The sequence below is a fragment of the Schistocerca cancellata genome, chromosome 9, assembly GCF_023864275.1.
Source record: "Schistocerca cancellata isolate TAMUIC-IGC-003103 chromosome 9, iqSchCanc2.1, whole genome shotgun sequence".
In the NCBI taxonomy this organism is placed as follows: domain Eukaryota; kingdom Metazoa; phylum Arthropoda; class Insecta; order Orthoptera; family Acrididae; genus Schistocerca; species Schistocerca cancellata.
In genome coordinates this window covers 395,331,916-395,347,934 of record NC_064634.1, presented here as the reverse complement: position 1 = coordinate 395,347,934, position 16,019 = coordinate 395,331,916, and the positions used below count along the sequence as shown (strand labels likewise).

Here is a 16,019-nt window from a genome sequence, read left to right as displayed (position 1 = left end):
GTTCCATGACATTAGTAGGCTTGCAGGAACGACATCGATATGACTTACTTTCTGAGACGATTTCCGTGAGATAACATACATCATTTATTCTCCAGAAATTACAAGTTCTTTCTTTTTTAAGAGACAGACCATTGATGGTGTTCCTCTTTGTAGGCCTATGTACGCCCTGTCTCGTTCACGACAGTAACGGACCTTTCGTTTGGTCGTTTGGCAGGAAGGTACTTTTTGGAAGCCTTAAATCAGCAGTCATTCAGCTCATGATCGTGTTAAGTACGATATATAACAGAATTAAGTAAATTGTGTGGTCCGAGATCCGTTGCTGAAAGAGAAAGAAATTTGAGAACAGGAATTAACGTCAAGAGAAAACTAACGGAGATTAAAAAAAAAAACTGTTCAGTGTACAGGCTGCTCTGAAGTTGAATTTAGCAGAAGAGGAGTAACGACGGCAGTGATGAAGAGTAGCAAATACGAGAATAGCGACTAACGAAACATCAGTGTTAAGGAAACCTCTGCAGAAAATTGAAAGAAGTTCCCCCTGTGCAGGCATACTCCATTAGACAAACACAGTGACCGTCTTGTTACTTTTTTGAATTGTGTGTTTCACCCTCATGTGACACAAGTGGTATCACTACTAGTTTCGTCCTATCAAGTCGTCATCAGATGAACTGTGGAAAAGAAAGAAAGAGATCGTAAATGAATGAAAGTATGACCTTATTGACCGGCCGCCCTATGCACGTATATTTCACGTCACTTCGGAGCCTTACGCGTCGATGAAATTATTAGGACAACACAAACACGCAGTCCATGAGCTTCTCTCCGATCCGGTGGGGAATTCAACCAGCGACACCGCATCTAGAGATCGCGCCGATAGTCACTAGAGCACCAGCTGCGGACGTAGGAGTAGTGAAATACTGCCAAACTTAATTACAAAAGAAACTAACTCCTATACTTCAGTACGACACAAAGTAACTGTGGACCGGGTCAGTTGTAGAATTATTATGTGACGTATTCAAGTGAATATGGTATTTTACTACCGCCTGTGTCTTTATTTTTAATCATGTCATCTGGTCATCACTTGGTAATAAGACGAAATAGGTAATGATACCATTCTTGTGAACGGAGCGTGAAATATATAATACGATTTTGTTTGTAAGAAGTGTTTGATGTAAGCTGTGAGATTGTTGGATGTAAGGCGGAAGTAAGTTGTACAATAGAGCTTTACTTGTATCTGACACTGGCAAAGAGTTGGCGAAGTTCGTTCTGAAACAAGAAGGGAGACTGGGTTTAACGTCCTGTCGACATTGACGCCATTAGAGACGGAGCAGAAGCTCATATTGTGCGATGGGTGGGGAAGGAAATTGGCGTGCACTTTCAAAGGAGTCATCTCGGCTTTTGTCTGGAACGATTTAGGTTTTCCGTGATTTCCCTAACTCGCTTCAGGCAAATGTCGGGATGGTTACTTTGAAAGGGCACGGCCGATTTCCTTCCCCATCCTTCCTTAATCCGATGGGATCGATGACCTCGCTGTTTGGTCCCCTCCCCCTCTCCCCCCCCCCCCCATGCAAACCAACCAACCGCACGCGGGTTTGAATCATCGTCCTCCCGAATGCGAGTCCAGAGTGTTAACCTCTGCGCCACCTCGCTCGGTTCTGAAGCAAGAGTGGGTGGAGCCGAGCCGTATTTGGAAAGCCAGAGGACTATGAAACAATAAATTGGGAGTGATAGAAATGTGGTTCAGGAGAGTGACGTTAAAAATTAAAGGACAATTAAGCTGTGAGAGCGAGCACAGAGTGTGGCTAGGATGAGAATGATAGGAAATATCCTAACGAGAATAAGGGTATATGCATTTCCATAAAAGCGCGAAGGCTCCTTGACATTTGTTTCAGTGCGGATTCACTAAAATCGTTCGATCTCCTACGGGAATCAATAATATGCGAGTAGGGGGTTAATCGACGAGAGACGCTGCGTTCCAGCATGCGATAAGCTGGAAATTTGAGTTGTTCAGGGACCGTGTCCGGATGGCCGTAGTGGTTAAGGCAGCCACTCGTGAGAAGCGGTAAACCAGAGTTCAAGTCCCAGTCCAGCACAAATATTCAACCTTCGCCATTGCATTATCACAATGCTCTGTGCAACTGGAAGTCACGAACTCCCACCCGTCCCTCCAGTTTCTTTCCGCGTTCTCTACCTTATTTAAACGACTAAATTGCGGGACATTTGCTGACGTATCGATGAATTGTCAATGTACCGTTGAAAGAAGTTGTTGTTGTGGTCTTCAGTCCTGGGACTGGTTTGATGAATCTCTCCATGCTACTCTATCCTGTACAAGCTTTTTCATCTCTCAGTACCTTCTGCAACCTACATTCTTCTGAATCTGCTTAGTGTATTCATCTCTTGATCTCTCTCTACGATTTTTACCCTCCACGCTGTCCTTGATGCCTCAGAACATGTCCTACCAACCGATCCCTTCTTCTACTCAAGTTGTGCCACAAACTCCTCTTCTCCCCAATTCCATTCAATACCTCCTCATTAGTTATGTGATCTACCTATCTAATCTTCAGCATTCTTCTGTAGCACCACATTTCGAAAGCTTCTATTCTCTTCCTGTCCAAACTATTTATCGTCCATGTTTCACTTCCGTACATGGCTACACTCCATACAAATACTTTCAGAAACGACTTCCTGACACTTAAATCTATACTCGATGTTAACACACTTATCTTCTTCAGAAACGCTTTGCTTGCCATTGCCAGTCTACATTTTATATCCTCTCTACTTCGACTATCATCAGTTATTTTGCTCTCCAAATAGCAAAACTTCTTTACTACTTTAACTGTCTCATTTCCTAATCTAATTCCCTCCGCATCACCCGACTTAATTTGACTACACTCCATTATCCTCGTTTTGCTTCTGTTAATGTTAATCTTACATCCTCCTTTCAAGACACTGTCCATTCCGTTCAACTGCTCTTCCAGGTCCTTTGCTGTCTCTGACAGAATTACAATGTCATCGGCAAACATCAAAGTTTTTATTTCTTCCCCATGGATTTTAATTCCTACTCCGATTTTTTCTTTTGTTTCCTTTACTGCTTGGTCAATATACAGATTGAATAATATCGGGGATAGGCCACAACCCTGTCTCACTCCCTTCCCAGCCACTGCTTCCCTTTCACAAATTGTAAATAGCCTTTTGTTCCCTGTATTCGACCCCTGCCGCCTTCAGAATTTGAAAGAAAGTATTCCAGTCAACATTGTCAAAAGCTTTCTCTGAGTCTACAAATGCTAGAAACGCAGGTTAGCCTTTCCTTCTATCTTCTAAGATAAGTCGTAGGGTCAATATTGCCTCACGTGTTCCAATATTTCTACGGAATCAACACTGATCTTCCCCGAGGTTGTCTTCTACCAGTTTTTCCATTCGTCTGTAAAGAATTCGTGTTAGTATTTTGCAGCCGTGACTTGTTAAACTGATAGTTCACATCTGTCAACACCTGCTTTCATTGGGATGGGAATTAAGTAGCAAAGGTAAAATGTTGTACGCACGGGCGCACATGGTTGAGAGCGTCGGGTTTGGTAGATATGTAGAAGATAGGAGTAGACGGAAGGTGTCATCGAGATGATAACCCAAAAAGCCCAGTGAAGTGTCAGGAAATTAATGGACGGAAATGCTCAGACACAAATCCATCTGGTGAGGGAGAGGGCACGTGTCAGTGTGGTCATGACCCTGATCACCTCAAAGAACATTCTGCTAAAAGAGTTTTACGATGGTGTTTTGACAAGTCTCGTAAATTTCTGTGAAAGAATGGAACAGTTTTGTTGGGTCTTCATGGTTGGTAAGCTTGATTATTCCAAGGATTGCATTAAGGATTTCAACAATGTACAACGAGCAGTTCATTTTCGACAGTCTTCCGAATTGGTCATTGCGTCGACTACGATAAGAATGCGAGAAAACCGAGTTTCATGCTTTTATTAAACATTTTCATTTGAAGGTTGAACTGCCACATAAATCAAGACAAAAGTGGATGAAGTTCACGCAGTCTCTGCACCATCATTGTAGATTGTTTACTTTTGGATTAATGAATTTAAACGTGATCGGACAAGCACCGAAGACGAAGCGCGCTCTGGCCGTCCAACTGAGGTCACGACGAAGGAAACCATGGACAGGTTGTGTGGTTGTGTGGTGCAGCACTCACCCCGTTGAGGCCGTCGCCGCTGGTGTCGAGGCAGGCGGTGGGGTCCACCAGGTCGCACAGGCGCTGCAGCGCCCTCTCGACGGCGACCATGGGGGGCGTGCCGGGGTTGCCCACCACTGGCGGCGAGTCGGCCGCCTGCGAGCAGTCGCACTTGCCCTTGGGCTGCGCGGCGGCGCCGAAGGGCGACTGGGGGGCGTAGGGCGCGGCGGATGTCCCCAGCGCCGCCACCAGCAATAGCGGGAGCGCCAACGTTGCGGCGCTGTGGGCAGGTCGGGGGAGAACCGTGGATGAAGGACAACAGCTACATGCAATTTTGTCATATGATGACATGACGGAGACCGTGGCTGTTGTTTGAAGACAAATGTTGATAATGTTGGGACAGCAACCAGCCACAAATTTACTTTCAATTCCTTTATTCAAAGGAATCCTCAGATGCTGACTTGGTAACTTGAACAAATCCGCATTTGCAGCCCATATTGCTGAAGAAAACCATTCAGTGGGAAACACTGAGGACAACTTAAAAATTTTACATCTAGCAGAAAAGGGAACCACTATGAATATATTGGAAGAAATAGAAATACACAAGCCCAAAAACAGCACCCCAGACTATATCCTTAATGAAAAAACGGAGTTACCTAACACCTCTTTCCTGAAAAATTTCCAAAAGTTATATTCCAACCTCCAAAGCAAATAATATTAGTACGCCTATTTGCAGATCAAGTAGCAAATTTATATGTTACTGTAATTCTCATGATGCTAAATGTAATTAAATAATGTACTATTTAAAAAAACTTTATAATTAATGCAACAATACCAACTCAAAAAATCAATGTCTCTGTACTAGTGTAAAAGGCATTACAGTTGCGTAAATGAATATTTGATCCTTTCCGAACATAGTACATCATCGTCAAATATTGCGATATATCATAGCATCTTTGATACTCATATGTTTGTAAGCTCTTTGTATGTATCAAAACATGTGGTGCGTGACAGAAATCTTCTCAGTGACAAATCTAAAGTGTTCAGTGAAAAAAAATTACGTGTGCAACAATAAGAACGCAGTGGGAATGTATTCACATCTGTTGGGCGAATGTTATGAAAACAAAGACTCCAAACAGACATTTCACATTAGTCACATGCAACGAAAATCTGTAACGCAACCATCCGTGTGGCATGTTTATAATTATGTATTATTTATATTTTAGGACAATTAATCTGTAAAAAACACACCACATGTCATAAAGAAAGCTTGTAAACCGTCTCAGGATGAATCACAACGATTCGAAACCGGTGACGGTACCCTTTGAATAGAGGAACTGAAAGTAAATTTGTGGCTGGTTGCTGTCCCAACACCATCAACAACAGCTACATTCCGTACTCCTAGATTTCCGGAAAGCGTTTCACCCACTACAGACTGCTAACGAAGCTACGAGCGTAAGGAATAGGTTCCCAGATATGTGAGTGGCTCCAAGACTTATTAATAGAGTACCGCTCTACCAAAACTGCAGATCGGAAGTTTCGGTACATTACGTAAGTGACGTAATAAATGGTACGATTACCGGCAATACCGATAACACTGGTAAGGAGAGAAACATAAAAGAATGTGTAAGAGGCAAGCTGGGAACCGACGACATTTGTTTGTTTTCTATTTGATTGTTTTGCACGTAATTAGAACCGAACATTGTTCAGCGTTATTCCATTGTGTATTTTATATCCTTACAAAACTAAATTGCATTTTATAAGTAACAAAAATTTGTTGATCGCTTAACTTCGGCACTTTTATACAACCAAAGCATTTACTTTTGATACGACTTCAGTTTGCATACCCAAACATAAAAAAATCTATTTAATAATTGTTTTTAATTTCTGCTCAATAGAACATTCTTCATCATCAAAGACAAGAGTTTCCTGTTACTGCTGATAAATGTGTAAGTGGTTAGTGAGTAATACAAACATGTATTATAAAGCTCGACGAAGGATTGAAGCGATGTTTATGTTTTCTGTTTTGAGTTTTTCTTTTAATCTTACCTTTTTCTTTTGAGAAAGTTGCACTTTCAACGCTGTATGATAGACCCGTATTGTTTCTTTTTTTACATTTTTACTACAACATCCCTTTGTTACACGTTACAAATCAACAATTTCAAAATAGAACTTGAATTAAACATTGACAATTTCAATTTAGCTGTAAATAGTGTTCACTTTTAAGTAACAGATAGGAGGGTAACTATGTAAAACAAAAATTTTCCGTAGGTTACACGGCCCAGTATATATATCCTCACTCAGTTTCTAGACGGTTCTCCAATTACAGTTTGTAGGAGAACCTAGTAAGACACTGATCGCATACAGAAACAAAGCGAACGAAAAGGTGGCGCCGTTACAGTATTAACAGACCAAAGCCACTAGGAGAACTGCTATTGTCTAACGCTTGCTTATAATACTCTACGGTAGCATACGGTATCCTAGAACTCTGCTTACTAAGTATTAGAACACAGTACGTTGTCCTCGAATGTGAGCGTTCATCAGAGACAAACCAATGGTTAGGAGTGCCCCAGGGACGTGTGATAGGACATCTATTATTTGTGTATACATAAATGATCTGACGGACAGGTTGAGCAGCAGTTATAGGCTGTTGTCATGCAGTCCATTCTCGCCTTCAGTTCTTAACACGTGCAGCAGCAATCTATTTGAGGGAGTCCGAAATGCAAATTGATATTTCCCTTAAAAATGTTGCATGAGGTGATCTTTATACCGGGATGTTTCTTCTTAAACAACTTGTAAATCAGTAGAATGTCAAGTCCGGCGTCTAAATATTTTATGTTCTTGCCAGCAGAATGACTTTCTTTTAGTGGGAAACTTACAATGTGTTGCCGGATAGCTCCTCTTGTTCCTGTTGGAAGGGCTCCCTTGACGTGCTAGTAGAGTTTCAGTCACTGACTGGATTCCTTATAGCGTATAGCATGATTTCTGTAGCATATTTCCTACCATAACCAGTCACCTGACAGAGTGCCTTATGGCATCAAAAGATGCGGCTACCCTACAGCAGGACGTCGATGTGCTTAACTCCATTTTGGATATATCCTGAGTGAGGCCCTTTCGGCACGAGCCGATTCAAATAGTCCGAGATATTTTCTGTGGAATACAGACTGGGTGATAAAAAGCGCCTGTCTGCCATCGTAGCGGAGTGGTCAGAGTAGATGGCCACCATGCGGAGGCCCGGGTTCGATTCCCGGAATGGAGCGGATGCACTCAGCCTCGTGATACCAACTGCGGAGCTTCTCGACCGAACAGTGGCGGCTCAGCGGTCTGGAAAGTCTGCAAAACGGCCGGAAGAGTAGTGCACTGACCACATGCGACTCCATACCGCAAGACAGAGGATGACACTGCAGCCGGTAAACATTCCTGGGGCCACACCAGCCTGGACAAGAATCGATTTAGCGCGCCAGTCGAATTTCGACACAGTACCTGAGTGTTCGTCGAACCAGTGACGTAAGCATGCAGCGCTGTGATAGCAGGAAGATCTAGAAGAAAGGGCAACGACTGGTCATCGTCATGATCCAAAAACGTCCGCAAAACGTCACGGAACTACCTCCGCCTCAACTTCTACCTGCGCTCGTCTCCGATCCGCGTCAGTTAGGAACTTTTTACGACCAGCTATTCTTACGCTGCATTACATGTTTGCGAGTGGTACACCATTCGTTGCAAACCCGTTGGACAGTCCGCGTTGATAACCCAACCAGTCGGGCAACTTCAATTCACCGTGTGGTCATGGGCACGTCCAAACACGGTATATACTTTCTGTCACGTCCCCTGTCCAGCAACCTTACAAGGGGAAAGCGCCTTCTCGTCGTCACCGATTTTGTCTACGTTTTTGATATATGCGTGGTTTGGCCAGAAATGAGAGTGACGCAAGTGGGAACTTCGGATGGACGATCATGTGGAAAAAATAGCGTTTTCGGCGCGCTTCAGGAGTAGCATGAGCCACTTATGTTAGCATAGTTTCCAGGCAACGGATGGCGCAGGGGGAGAGAGTACAGAACGGTAATTCGAGGCTCGTGGCGTTGAATCTTTATGCGGAAACATTTTTTTCGATTTTTGGGTTCCGTGGCCCAATTGGTAAAAACGGAACCCTTATAGGATCCGAGCGGTTCTAGGCGCTTCAGTCTGGAACCGCGCGACCGCTACTGTCGCAGGTTCGAATCCTGCCTCGGGCATGTATGTGTGTGATGTCCTTAGGTTAGTTAGGTTTAAGTAGTTCTAAGTTCTAGGGGACTGATGACCTCAGATGTTAAGTCCCATAGTGCTCAGAGCCATTTGAACTTATAGGATCGCTTTGCTGTACGTCTGCCTACCCGATTTTATAAACCATTTCTCTCAGCAACAGGTGGATGTATCACGTTTAAATTTACGTCACATTCTGAGGCATATACTCCCTTGGCAGAGGAATAGTTGAAGCTTCTACATCAATGCCGTCAAAAGATACCGCCATTTATGTCACATATTTTAGTACTCGCAAACTCATGAAAACATATAGGGTACTTTCCGTAGGCCTAGAATCCTGAAATTTCGTAAACAAAGGAAAAAACCCGAAAACTGTAAATTTGTCATTACATCGCGCGAAAAGCTTTTTTGTCATTCTTTATATGACTGTTTTCCTATTCGTTCGTCTCTTAAGACCCATTTTTCTTAGGAACGGGTAGATATATCAAGTTGAAACTTATGTCAAATACTACGCTCTCTTGACCGTGTAAAAAATTGAAGCTTCAAAGGCAATGCAACCAAAAGCTACAGTCATTTACATCACATATTTTGATACCCTCAAACTCACCCATCAAAGCCTGTAGGGTACTTCCCGTTGATATGAAAAACATTTCTTTTGTCATTTGTTATCCAACTTCACACTTAAAACTATAATATTCTGAAAAGTCTTGGAATTCTCGGGACCGATATCTTGCTACTATCAATGTCGGTACCAAGCAAAAATCGTCGCGATTCTAGACTTCCAGGATGGATGAACTATGTTTGAATATAACTGAGTCTGTACGGAACCCTCAGTGCGCGGGGCCTCCTCGTATCTGTCCAATCTTTTTTCTAAACGCTCGGCCATCTGGAGCTTCTACTTCTGTCACTTTCATTTCTGGCCGAGATCTGCATGTACCTCAAATGTGGATGGTATCGATGATATCAGTAGAGCCCCTTCCCCTTGTTGGTGCACTGACATCACGGAACCAACTGGCACACACACACACACACACACACACGACTCGACTTCACAACCATGACAAAGGTCAGCGTTGGAGGCTCACAAGAGCGTCTGGCAACAGTTCTATAGTTCTTCAGCACTCCAACGTGACCAGTCAGCTCTTTTAAGGGGAGTCTACATCTACATCTACATCCATACTCTGCAAATCACATTTAAGTGCCTGGCAGAGGGTTCATCGAACCACCTCCACAATTCTCTATTATTTCAATCTCGTATAGCGCGCAAAGAACGAACACACATAGCTTTCCGTACGAGCTCTGATTTCCCTTATTTTATCTTGGTGATCGTTTCTCCCAATGTATGTCGGTGTCAACAAAATATTTTCGTTTTCGGAGGAGAAAGTTGGTGATTGGAATTTCGTGAGAAGATTCCTCCCAAACGAAAAACGACTTTGTTTTAATTATGTCCACCCAAAATCCTGTCTCAGTGACACTTTCTCCCCTATTTCACGATAATACAAAACGTGCTGCCCTTCTATGAACTTTTTCGATGTACTCCGTAAACACTGTCTGGTAAGGATCCCACAGCACGCAGAAGCATTCTAAAATAGGACTGACAAGTGTAGTCTAGGCAGTCTCCTTAGTAGACCTGTTACGTTTCCTAAGTGTCCTGCCAATAAACGGCGGTATTTGGTTAGCCTTCCCCACAACATTTTCTATGCGTTACTTCCAATTTAAGTCGTTCGTAATTGTAATTCCTAGGTATTTAGTTGAGATTACAGCGTTTAGATTTGACTGATTTATCGAGTAAGCGAAGTTTAACGGATTCCTTTTAGCGCTCACGTGGATGACCTCAGTAATATTTCGTGCGGTGAGCTTTCAACTAAGCTGTTTGGCCGGCCACTGTGGCCGAGCGGTTCTAGGCGCTTCGGTCTGGAACCGCGCTGCTGCTACGGTCGCAGGTTCGAATCCTGCCTCGGGCATGGATGTGTGTGATTTCCTTAGGTTAGTTAGGTTTAAGTAGTTCTAAGTCTGGGGGACTGATGACCTCAGATGTTAAGTCCCATAGCGCTTAGAGCCATTTGAACCATAAACTGTTTGAAACTAAGATTGCAGTGTAATACTACTGCGTTAATCGTTCTACAGGAGCAGACGGTTCTTGCACGCCGGGCGACGTTTCTGTTCGCCCTCGTCAGTGACTACTCTACTCGCCCTTCGCTGCTACTTCCAAACAACGGCGGGATCATCTGCGCTAATATCGCGGTACCTCTGTCTCGGAAGATAACGTGACTGACTATCTGGCTTGCGCGTCTGGCAGCTCAGCTCGGCAAATACTGCGTCTTCTACATAGATATAGTCAGCTGCCAAGAAAGCATCGGTGTCTTTCGTCATAGTGCCGGATTCGCGCTGAATAACCAACCGTTGCAGATGAGCTGATCACCTCTTCGTCCAGATTACATCTTTTATATCACTATCTTCGTGTTCATTCATCATATTCCGCAAAAAGCGGTGATTGTATCCGGGAAGCAGTTCACTTGCCCATCACGCATGTAGCGCATTCCCAGCAATACTTCATGTTGAAGGCAGTGATGGTTAGTAACCGCTCATTCGCAACTGTCTCGAAAACAGCGCCTTCCGGTGTCGTGTTTACTGCAACTTGGAACCTAAACAGGTACTATCAAGTATTTTCTACCGTGATATTGTTCAGAATTAATTACGAACAAGTAGTGTCAAAACTTTAGCTTTTTTACAACAAATTAATCAATACTGAACGGAGGAGGTTTCACCCCTCTGCAGGAGTAATAAAATTCTATAACAACGGCCAATGTTATTGCTTCGCTTGTCGGGTACGGAAGAGGCATCTGGAATCAAAGGTTAATGTTACTGAAGCCCTCAATAGTTCTCCGACGTGTGCAAAAGAATATCTTTGTGAGATCAGTAATTGGTTTCGGAACCACACCAACACATTGTCGTCCCTTTATTAAGCGGCTATGTCTGATCAATTTCGCCGGCCGGTGGGGCCGAGCGGTTCTAGGCGCTTCAGTCTGGATACCGCGCGACCGCTACGGTCGCAGGTTCGAATTCTGCTTCGGGCATGGATGTGTGTCGTGTCCTTAGGTTAGTTAGGTTTAAGTAGTTCTAAGTTCTAGGGGACTGATGACCTCAGATGTTAAGTCCCAGAGTGCTCAGAGCCATTTGAACAATTTTTTTGGATCAGTTTCGGCCGGCCAGTACCGTTGGGCCTTCATAGCCTGTTCGGGAGGAGTCTGATCAATTTGGTCGTTAGGGAGAGGGCTACAGTTTATTAATTAAGACCTCACGAATTTATAAAGATAGAACAAATAATGGGTACAATTAGTCAAAATTTTGAACACACAATAAAATTATGGTAAGAAAACTGAGCTGAACCTGCAATAGCGGCGCAGAATTTATAGTATATTCTTCCCAGTAGGAGAAAGACTAAAAATGAAACATCTTCTACCTTGTGCACTTCCTGTTGGGCCTTGGACCACATCTGGTGTATTTGCAGCGAATGAAGGAAAGCGCAAACTTAGAATGCGAATGTGGACGTGAGGTGGGCACACCGGAGATTTTTATATTCGGGTCCGTATTATATGCAATTTGCCTCTGTAAAGAAGTTGACACTGTTCACCCCACATAAGATACGAAGTAACCACTCATGTAATAGTTAATTCTTCATCTACGATGAAAGTGGGTGGTGCACTTCAGTATATTGGTAAGGTACTGGGAAAATACAGTCAATCTACAAACGAGACTGGACAGAAAATAATTGTGCGTTCCATCTTAGAGTACTGTTCAAGTACGTATAACCCATCCCGGATCGGGCTAACAGAGGAAACTGAATGTATTCCAAGAAGGACAGCGCTGACGGTCAGAGGTTTGTTTGACCCATGGAACAACCTCAGGAGAGGGGAGGGATTGGGGTTGGACCGCACCACCGCCCTGCGCGCCTGGGATTACACAAAACGATGAAAGTTTTGTAAAAACGAAGAAATGTGAGAATAAGTAGGAAATACGAATCATTCATAAAATCTATTGCCTTACTGAAAAATGTCTGTGGTATTGTGACACAATTGGACCAAGGAAACGCTGAAGTTGCTCGTCTTGGTTGCGTCTATCAAAATAGCAGAGATCGCTGCTGGGAGTGTTGACAACTCTACTTCTACCATGTGCCTATGCAACACTTTAAATGTACCTACGTCATCTTGAAAGTCCCTTTAAAAGCGAAAATTTCAATACTAAAGCAATAAAGATAAATGTCAGCATATGATAAGCTAACAATTCCTTTACCCACCTATAGGAGTATGACTGAGAAAAATACCTCGTAATAAATAAATAAAGAACATGTATGCATCACATGCCATAATCTTTTAATCCAATTTTGTGTTTAAGGGGCGTTTACAGGTTGAAAGATGTATGGCATTCTTCACCAACACTCCCTCTTTCTTGGATGTGCCATTAATTGACTATTATTTACGTAGATTTTCTTCCTGTCACGGTCCTCCAAAGTAATTTTTTCTGCTTTGTCTGTAGTTTTCTTTACGTTTTCCCACATTCCCTTTTTTCTTGTTGTTGACGTCATACTCAAATAGATATCAATATATAAGATATTACTGAAAAAACTTGTCAAATCTTTTTTATTGTGGAACTGAACTAGACTGCATTGCAAGAACTGTTTATCCGGTTACGCTCTATTTAACACTGTATGTGTTCCAACAACTTTATTTAGTACAGAACGGTTACTTCTCACTGCAGTAAATGGCAATGCTTTCAAAACTTCTTGTTTTAAGTCACAAATCATGATCGTGGCAGGTCTTCTCGATGTTCGGCCATAACCGTTTTCACTTTATGTTCTACGGATACCGTAAATACGCACTGGTAATTTGTAAACATTTTTCAACAAATCAACATTTATATATAAGTGATTCTTTGTGTGGTGCCTCTGGTCTTAAAGATGTCCTCACGCCAAATAAAGTAAACGTGGTATGTGAAAAAAAGACGTCACGGATGTATGAAATTGTGAAAAAGGGCGGCAGGAAAATGCTGGAAAACGTGAAGTGGTAGGCGCTTGAAGATAAACGCAAATTTTCCCCTGAAGGCGTACTTACGAAGTTCTAAGAGGCAAAATTAAATGAAGAATCTAGGCGTTTACCCCAATACACTACCTGTCGTTCTCGTAAGAACTGCAAATGGAAGGTGAGATTTATTTCCGCGCCCCAAGTGGCATTCAAGCAACGAGTCTTCCATAACGAGTGATGGGAATTGGGAGAAATTCTAATATGGTTCAAATGGCTCCGAGCACTATGGGACTTAACATCTAAGTTCATCAGTCCCCTGGACTTAGAACTACTTAAACCTAACTAAACTAAGGACATCACACACATCCACGCCCGAGGCAGGATTCGAACCTGCGACCGTAGCAGCAGAGCGGCTCCGGACTGAAGCGCTTGGAACCGCTCGGCCACCTAGGCCGGCAGTAATTCTAACATGTGTTACAATCATAAGTACCCTCCGCCATGCACTTCACAGTTGTGTGCAAAGTGTGTAAAATTTATGTAACTGTAGATATAACTTTATATGCCATTCAAATCGCCTGCCAGTATTTAACACTTGTCAAGTTGGGTGAGATGTTCCCGTACCCCTGCAACCCCAGTTAAGTATAAAGCGTTATTATGCAGGTTGCTAGCTTTGTCATTTGTTATCAGTTGTTGGAATTCATGTTTACATGTTTCGCAGTAAGAGTCGCTGTCGAGTTTTAATTTGTAGGCGGTGAGCGGTCATAGTTACACTAGTAAGCAGCGCTTAGTGACAAGTGTGTGGGTGCACGAACGACAACACACAGGGCAGCCAATGAGACAGATTAAGAGAGCATTCCAGGAAGTATTTAATAAGAATCCATCGCGAAAGGCAACGCATCTGGATTGGGAAAGACGTCCTTTTGCTTTCGGCAGTGTTAAAGACGGCTCACGGAGTGGAAGGAAGAAGACACGAGAAGAAATGTGTTCGGTGCTACTGCTTTGATTGAACTATCTCCTATGAAGTCGACACGTAGAGGGACTAGGTATACCAAGGACAACAATGCGAGATCACACGGAAAGAGACTTTAAGGTGCGATCTTTTCGAGCAACGTTCGCAACCGAGTTATCGTATGTAGGCCGGACTGAGTGCGTTTTAGCATGCTGCGCTTTGCTAACTCAATTCCCAAATGCAGTGAACTGTGGCAAGGTTATGTTTTCAGATGAATGTGCCATTTACCGCAGCTCACGTGCCAGAAATATTGTCGTTTGGGCCGAAGAGTACGCTCATTACATAGTCGGCTTAGAAAGGAACCCGCCTTTCGTAATAATATGGGCAGCGATAATATCACAACCTCTGCTTGGACCGTACTGTTTTGGAGAGACTGTGAACGGAGCGAATTATTTACACACGTCGCAATCATGGTTAATACCTCAGGTTGATGAAAGGGGCGTCACAGAACGCATAAGCTTGCAGCAAGGAGGAGCGCCTACTGATTACGCTCTTGCAGTGCGTGAGTTCCTAAATGAACACTTCCCAGGATGGTAGAAAGATTGTGGTTCGTCAGTAACACCAGCTCCTTTGAAATGGTCACCGAGGAGTCCTGACCTCATCACATCTGACAACTCGTCATGGAGAGTCATTAAGGCGCACGCATCTGCACGTCGTTATGCTACAAACGAAGACGTGCGCAATGCTGTTTACGATGCATTTCGCACGTACACGCTCAAAAATATGTCGAGAAGAACATGGGGGCTTATGGAAATGTGTTTACAACCTGATGGGGAACACACCGATATATTCGACCCTTAATGTGTAAGTAATTATTTGTGATAAAACAAGTCAAATCAATTAGCATTCGGTACTAGGGAGTTCAGGGACTACTTGCCCAACCTGATGATTTAGTTTAAAACGAAAACTGTTGCCTCATTTGTTTTATATAATGCAGCCATCACTGTAGAACTCAGCGGCCAATTCGCCCTCTCGTGGTGAGTTGAAAGAGCAGTCAACTTGGGTTGCAACACTTTTAAGGGTTCTTGTGAGGTCTGCACGAAGTGTGCGGGAAGTGCAAGGGAAGCTGCCCGTGCGGCTACTTACGCTTGCGTCCCCATGGTGCTCAGATGTCCAGAAGCGATCTCGGCGGTGGACTTGCCTGCCGTCTGAGCGGGCTGGCTTTTAATATTGCAGTTTCCCCCTCTCGCTCTCCCCTCCCTAGTCGGCTGTTCGCGGAAACTGCGGCGGTTAGCGCACTCTGTGCAGAGCCGCTGATAACGAGAAGAGAAGCCCGGTGTGTGGGTGCGTCTTCCGCGACCTTGGAGGAGTCCGAAACCACCAGAGTGACGTCACACCGGGAAGACGCGGGGATTCCGGACACGGGCAACACCTTCCCCCTGGTACCTCGTGAGCTTCCGTGAAGTTGTCTGCCCTATTGCTCAGTTCGCTCTCAGAACAAGATGGTACAATTATGATCTCAGCATTCGCTCTGCCAATTTTAGCCTTTATTCAATATCATACGCCGTTGCTGCAATATGTTATTACCACATCTCTATTCATTTTATGAAATTTTTATCTACATAGACCCGGAGTTACTTCTTCT

The 16,019-nt window shown here is 43.6% G+C and overlaps 1 protein-coding gene across 1 annotated transcript in view; it reads right to left on the bottom strand.

Moving 5' to 3' along the window:
- Nucleotides 1-15,558, bottom strand: part of LOC126100240 (glucose dehydrogenase [FAD, quinone]-like) — a 47,465-nt gene extending 31,907 nt beyond the window's left edge. The window contains exons 1-2 of the mRNA XM_049910821.1: nt 15,521-15,558; nt 4,187-4,445 (exon numbers count right to left, since the gene is read on the bottom strand). Of these exons, the coding sequence (XP_049766778.1) occupies nt 4,187-4,445; nt 15,521-15,534 (273 nt within the window). The 5' untranslated portion in view covers nt 15,535-15,558. The remainder of the gene's footprint in view (nt 1-4,186; nt 4,446-15,520) is intronic.
- Between the last annotated feature and the right edge of the window lie 461 nt (nt 15,559-16,019).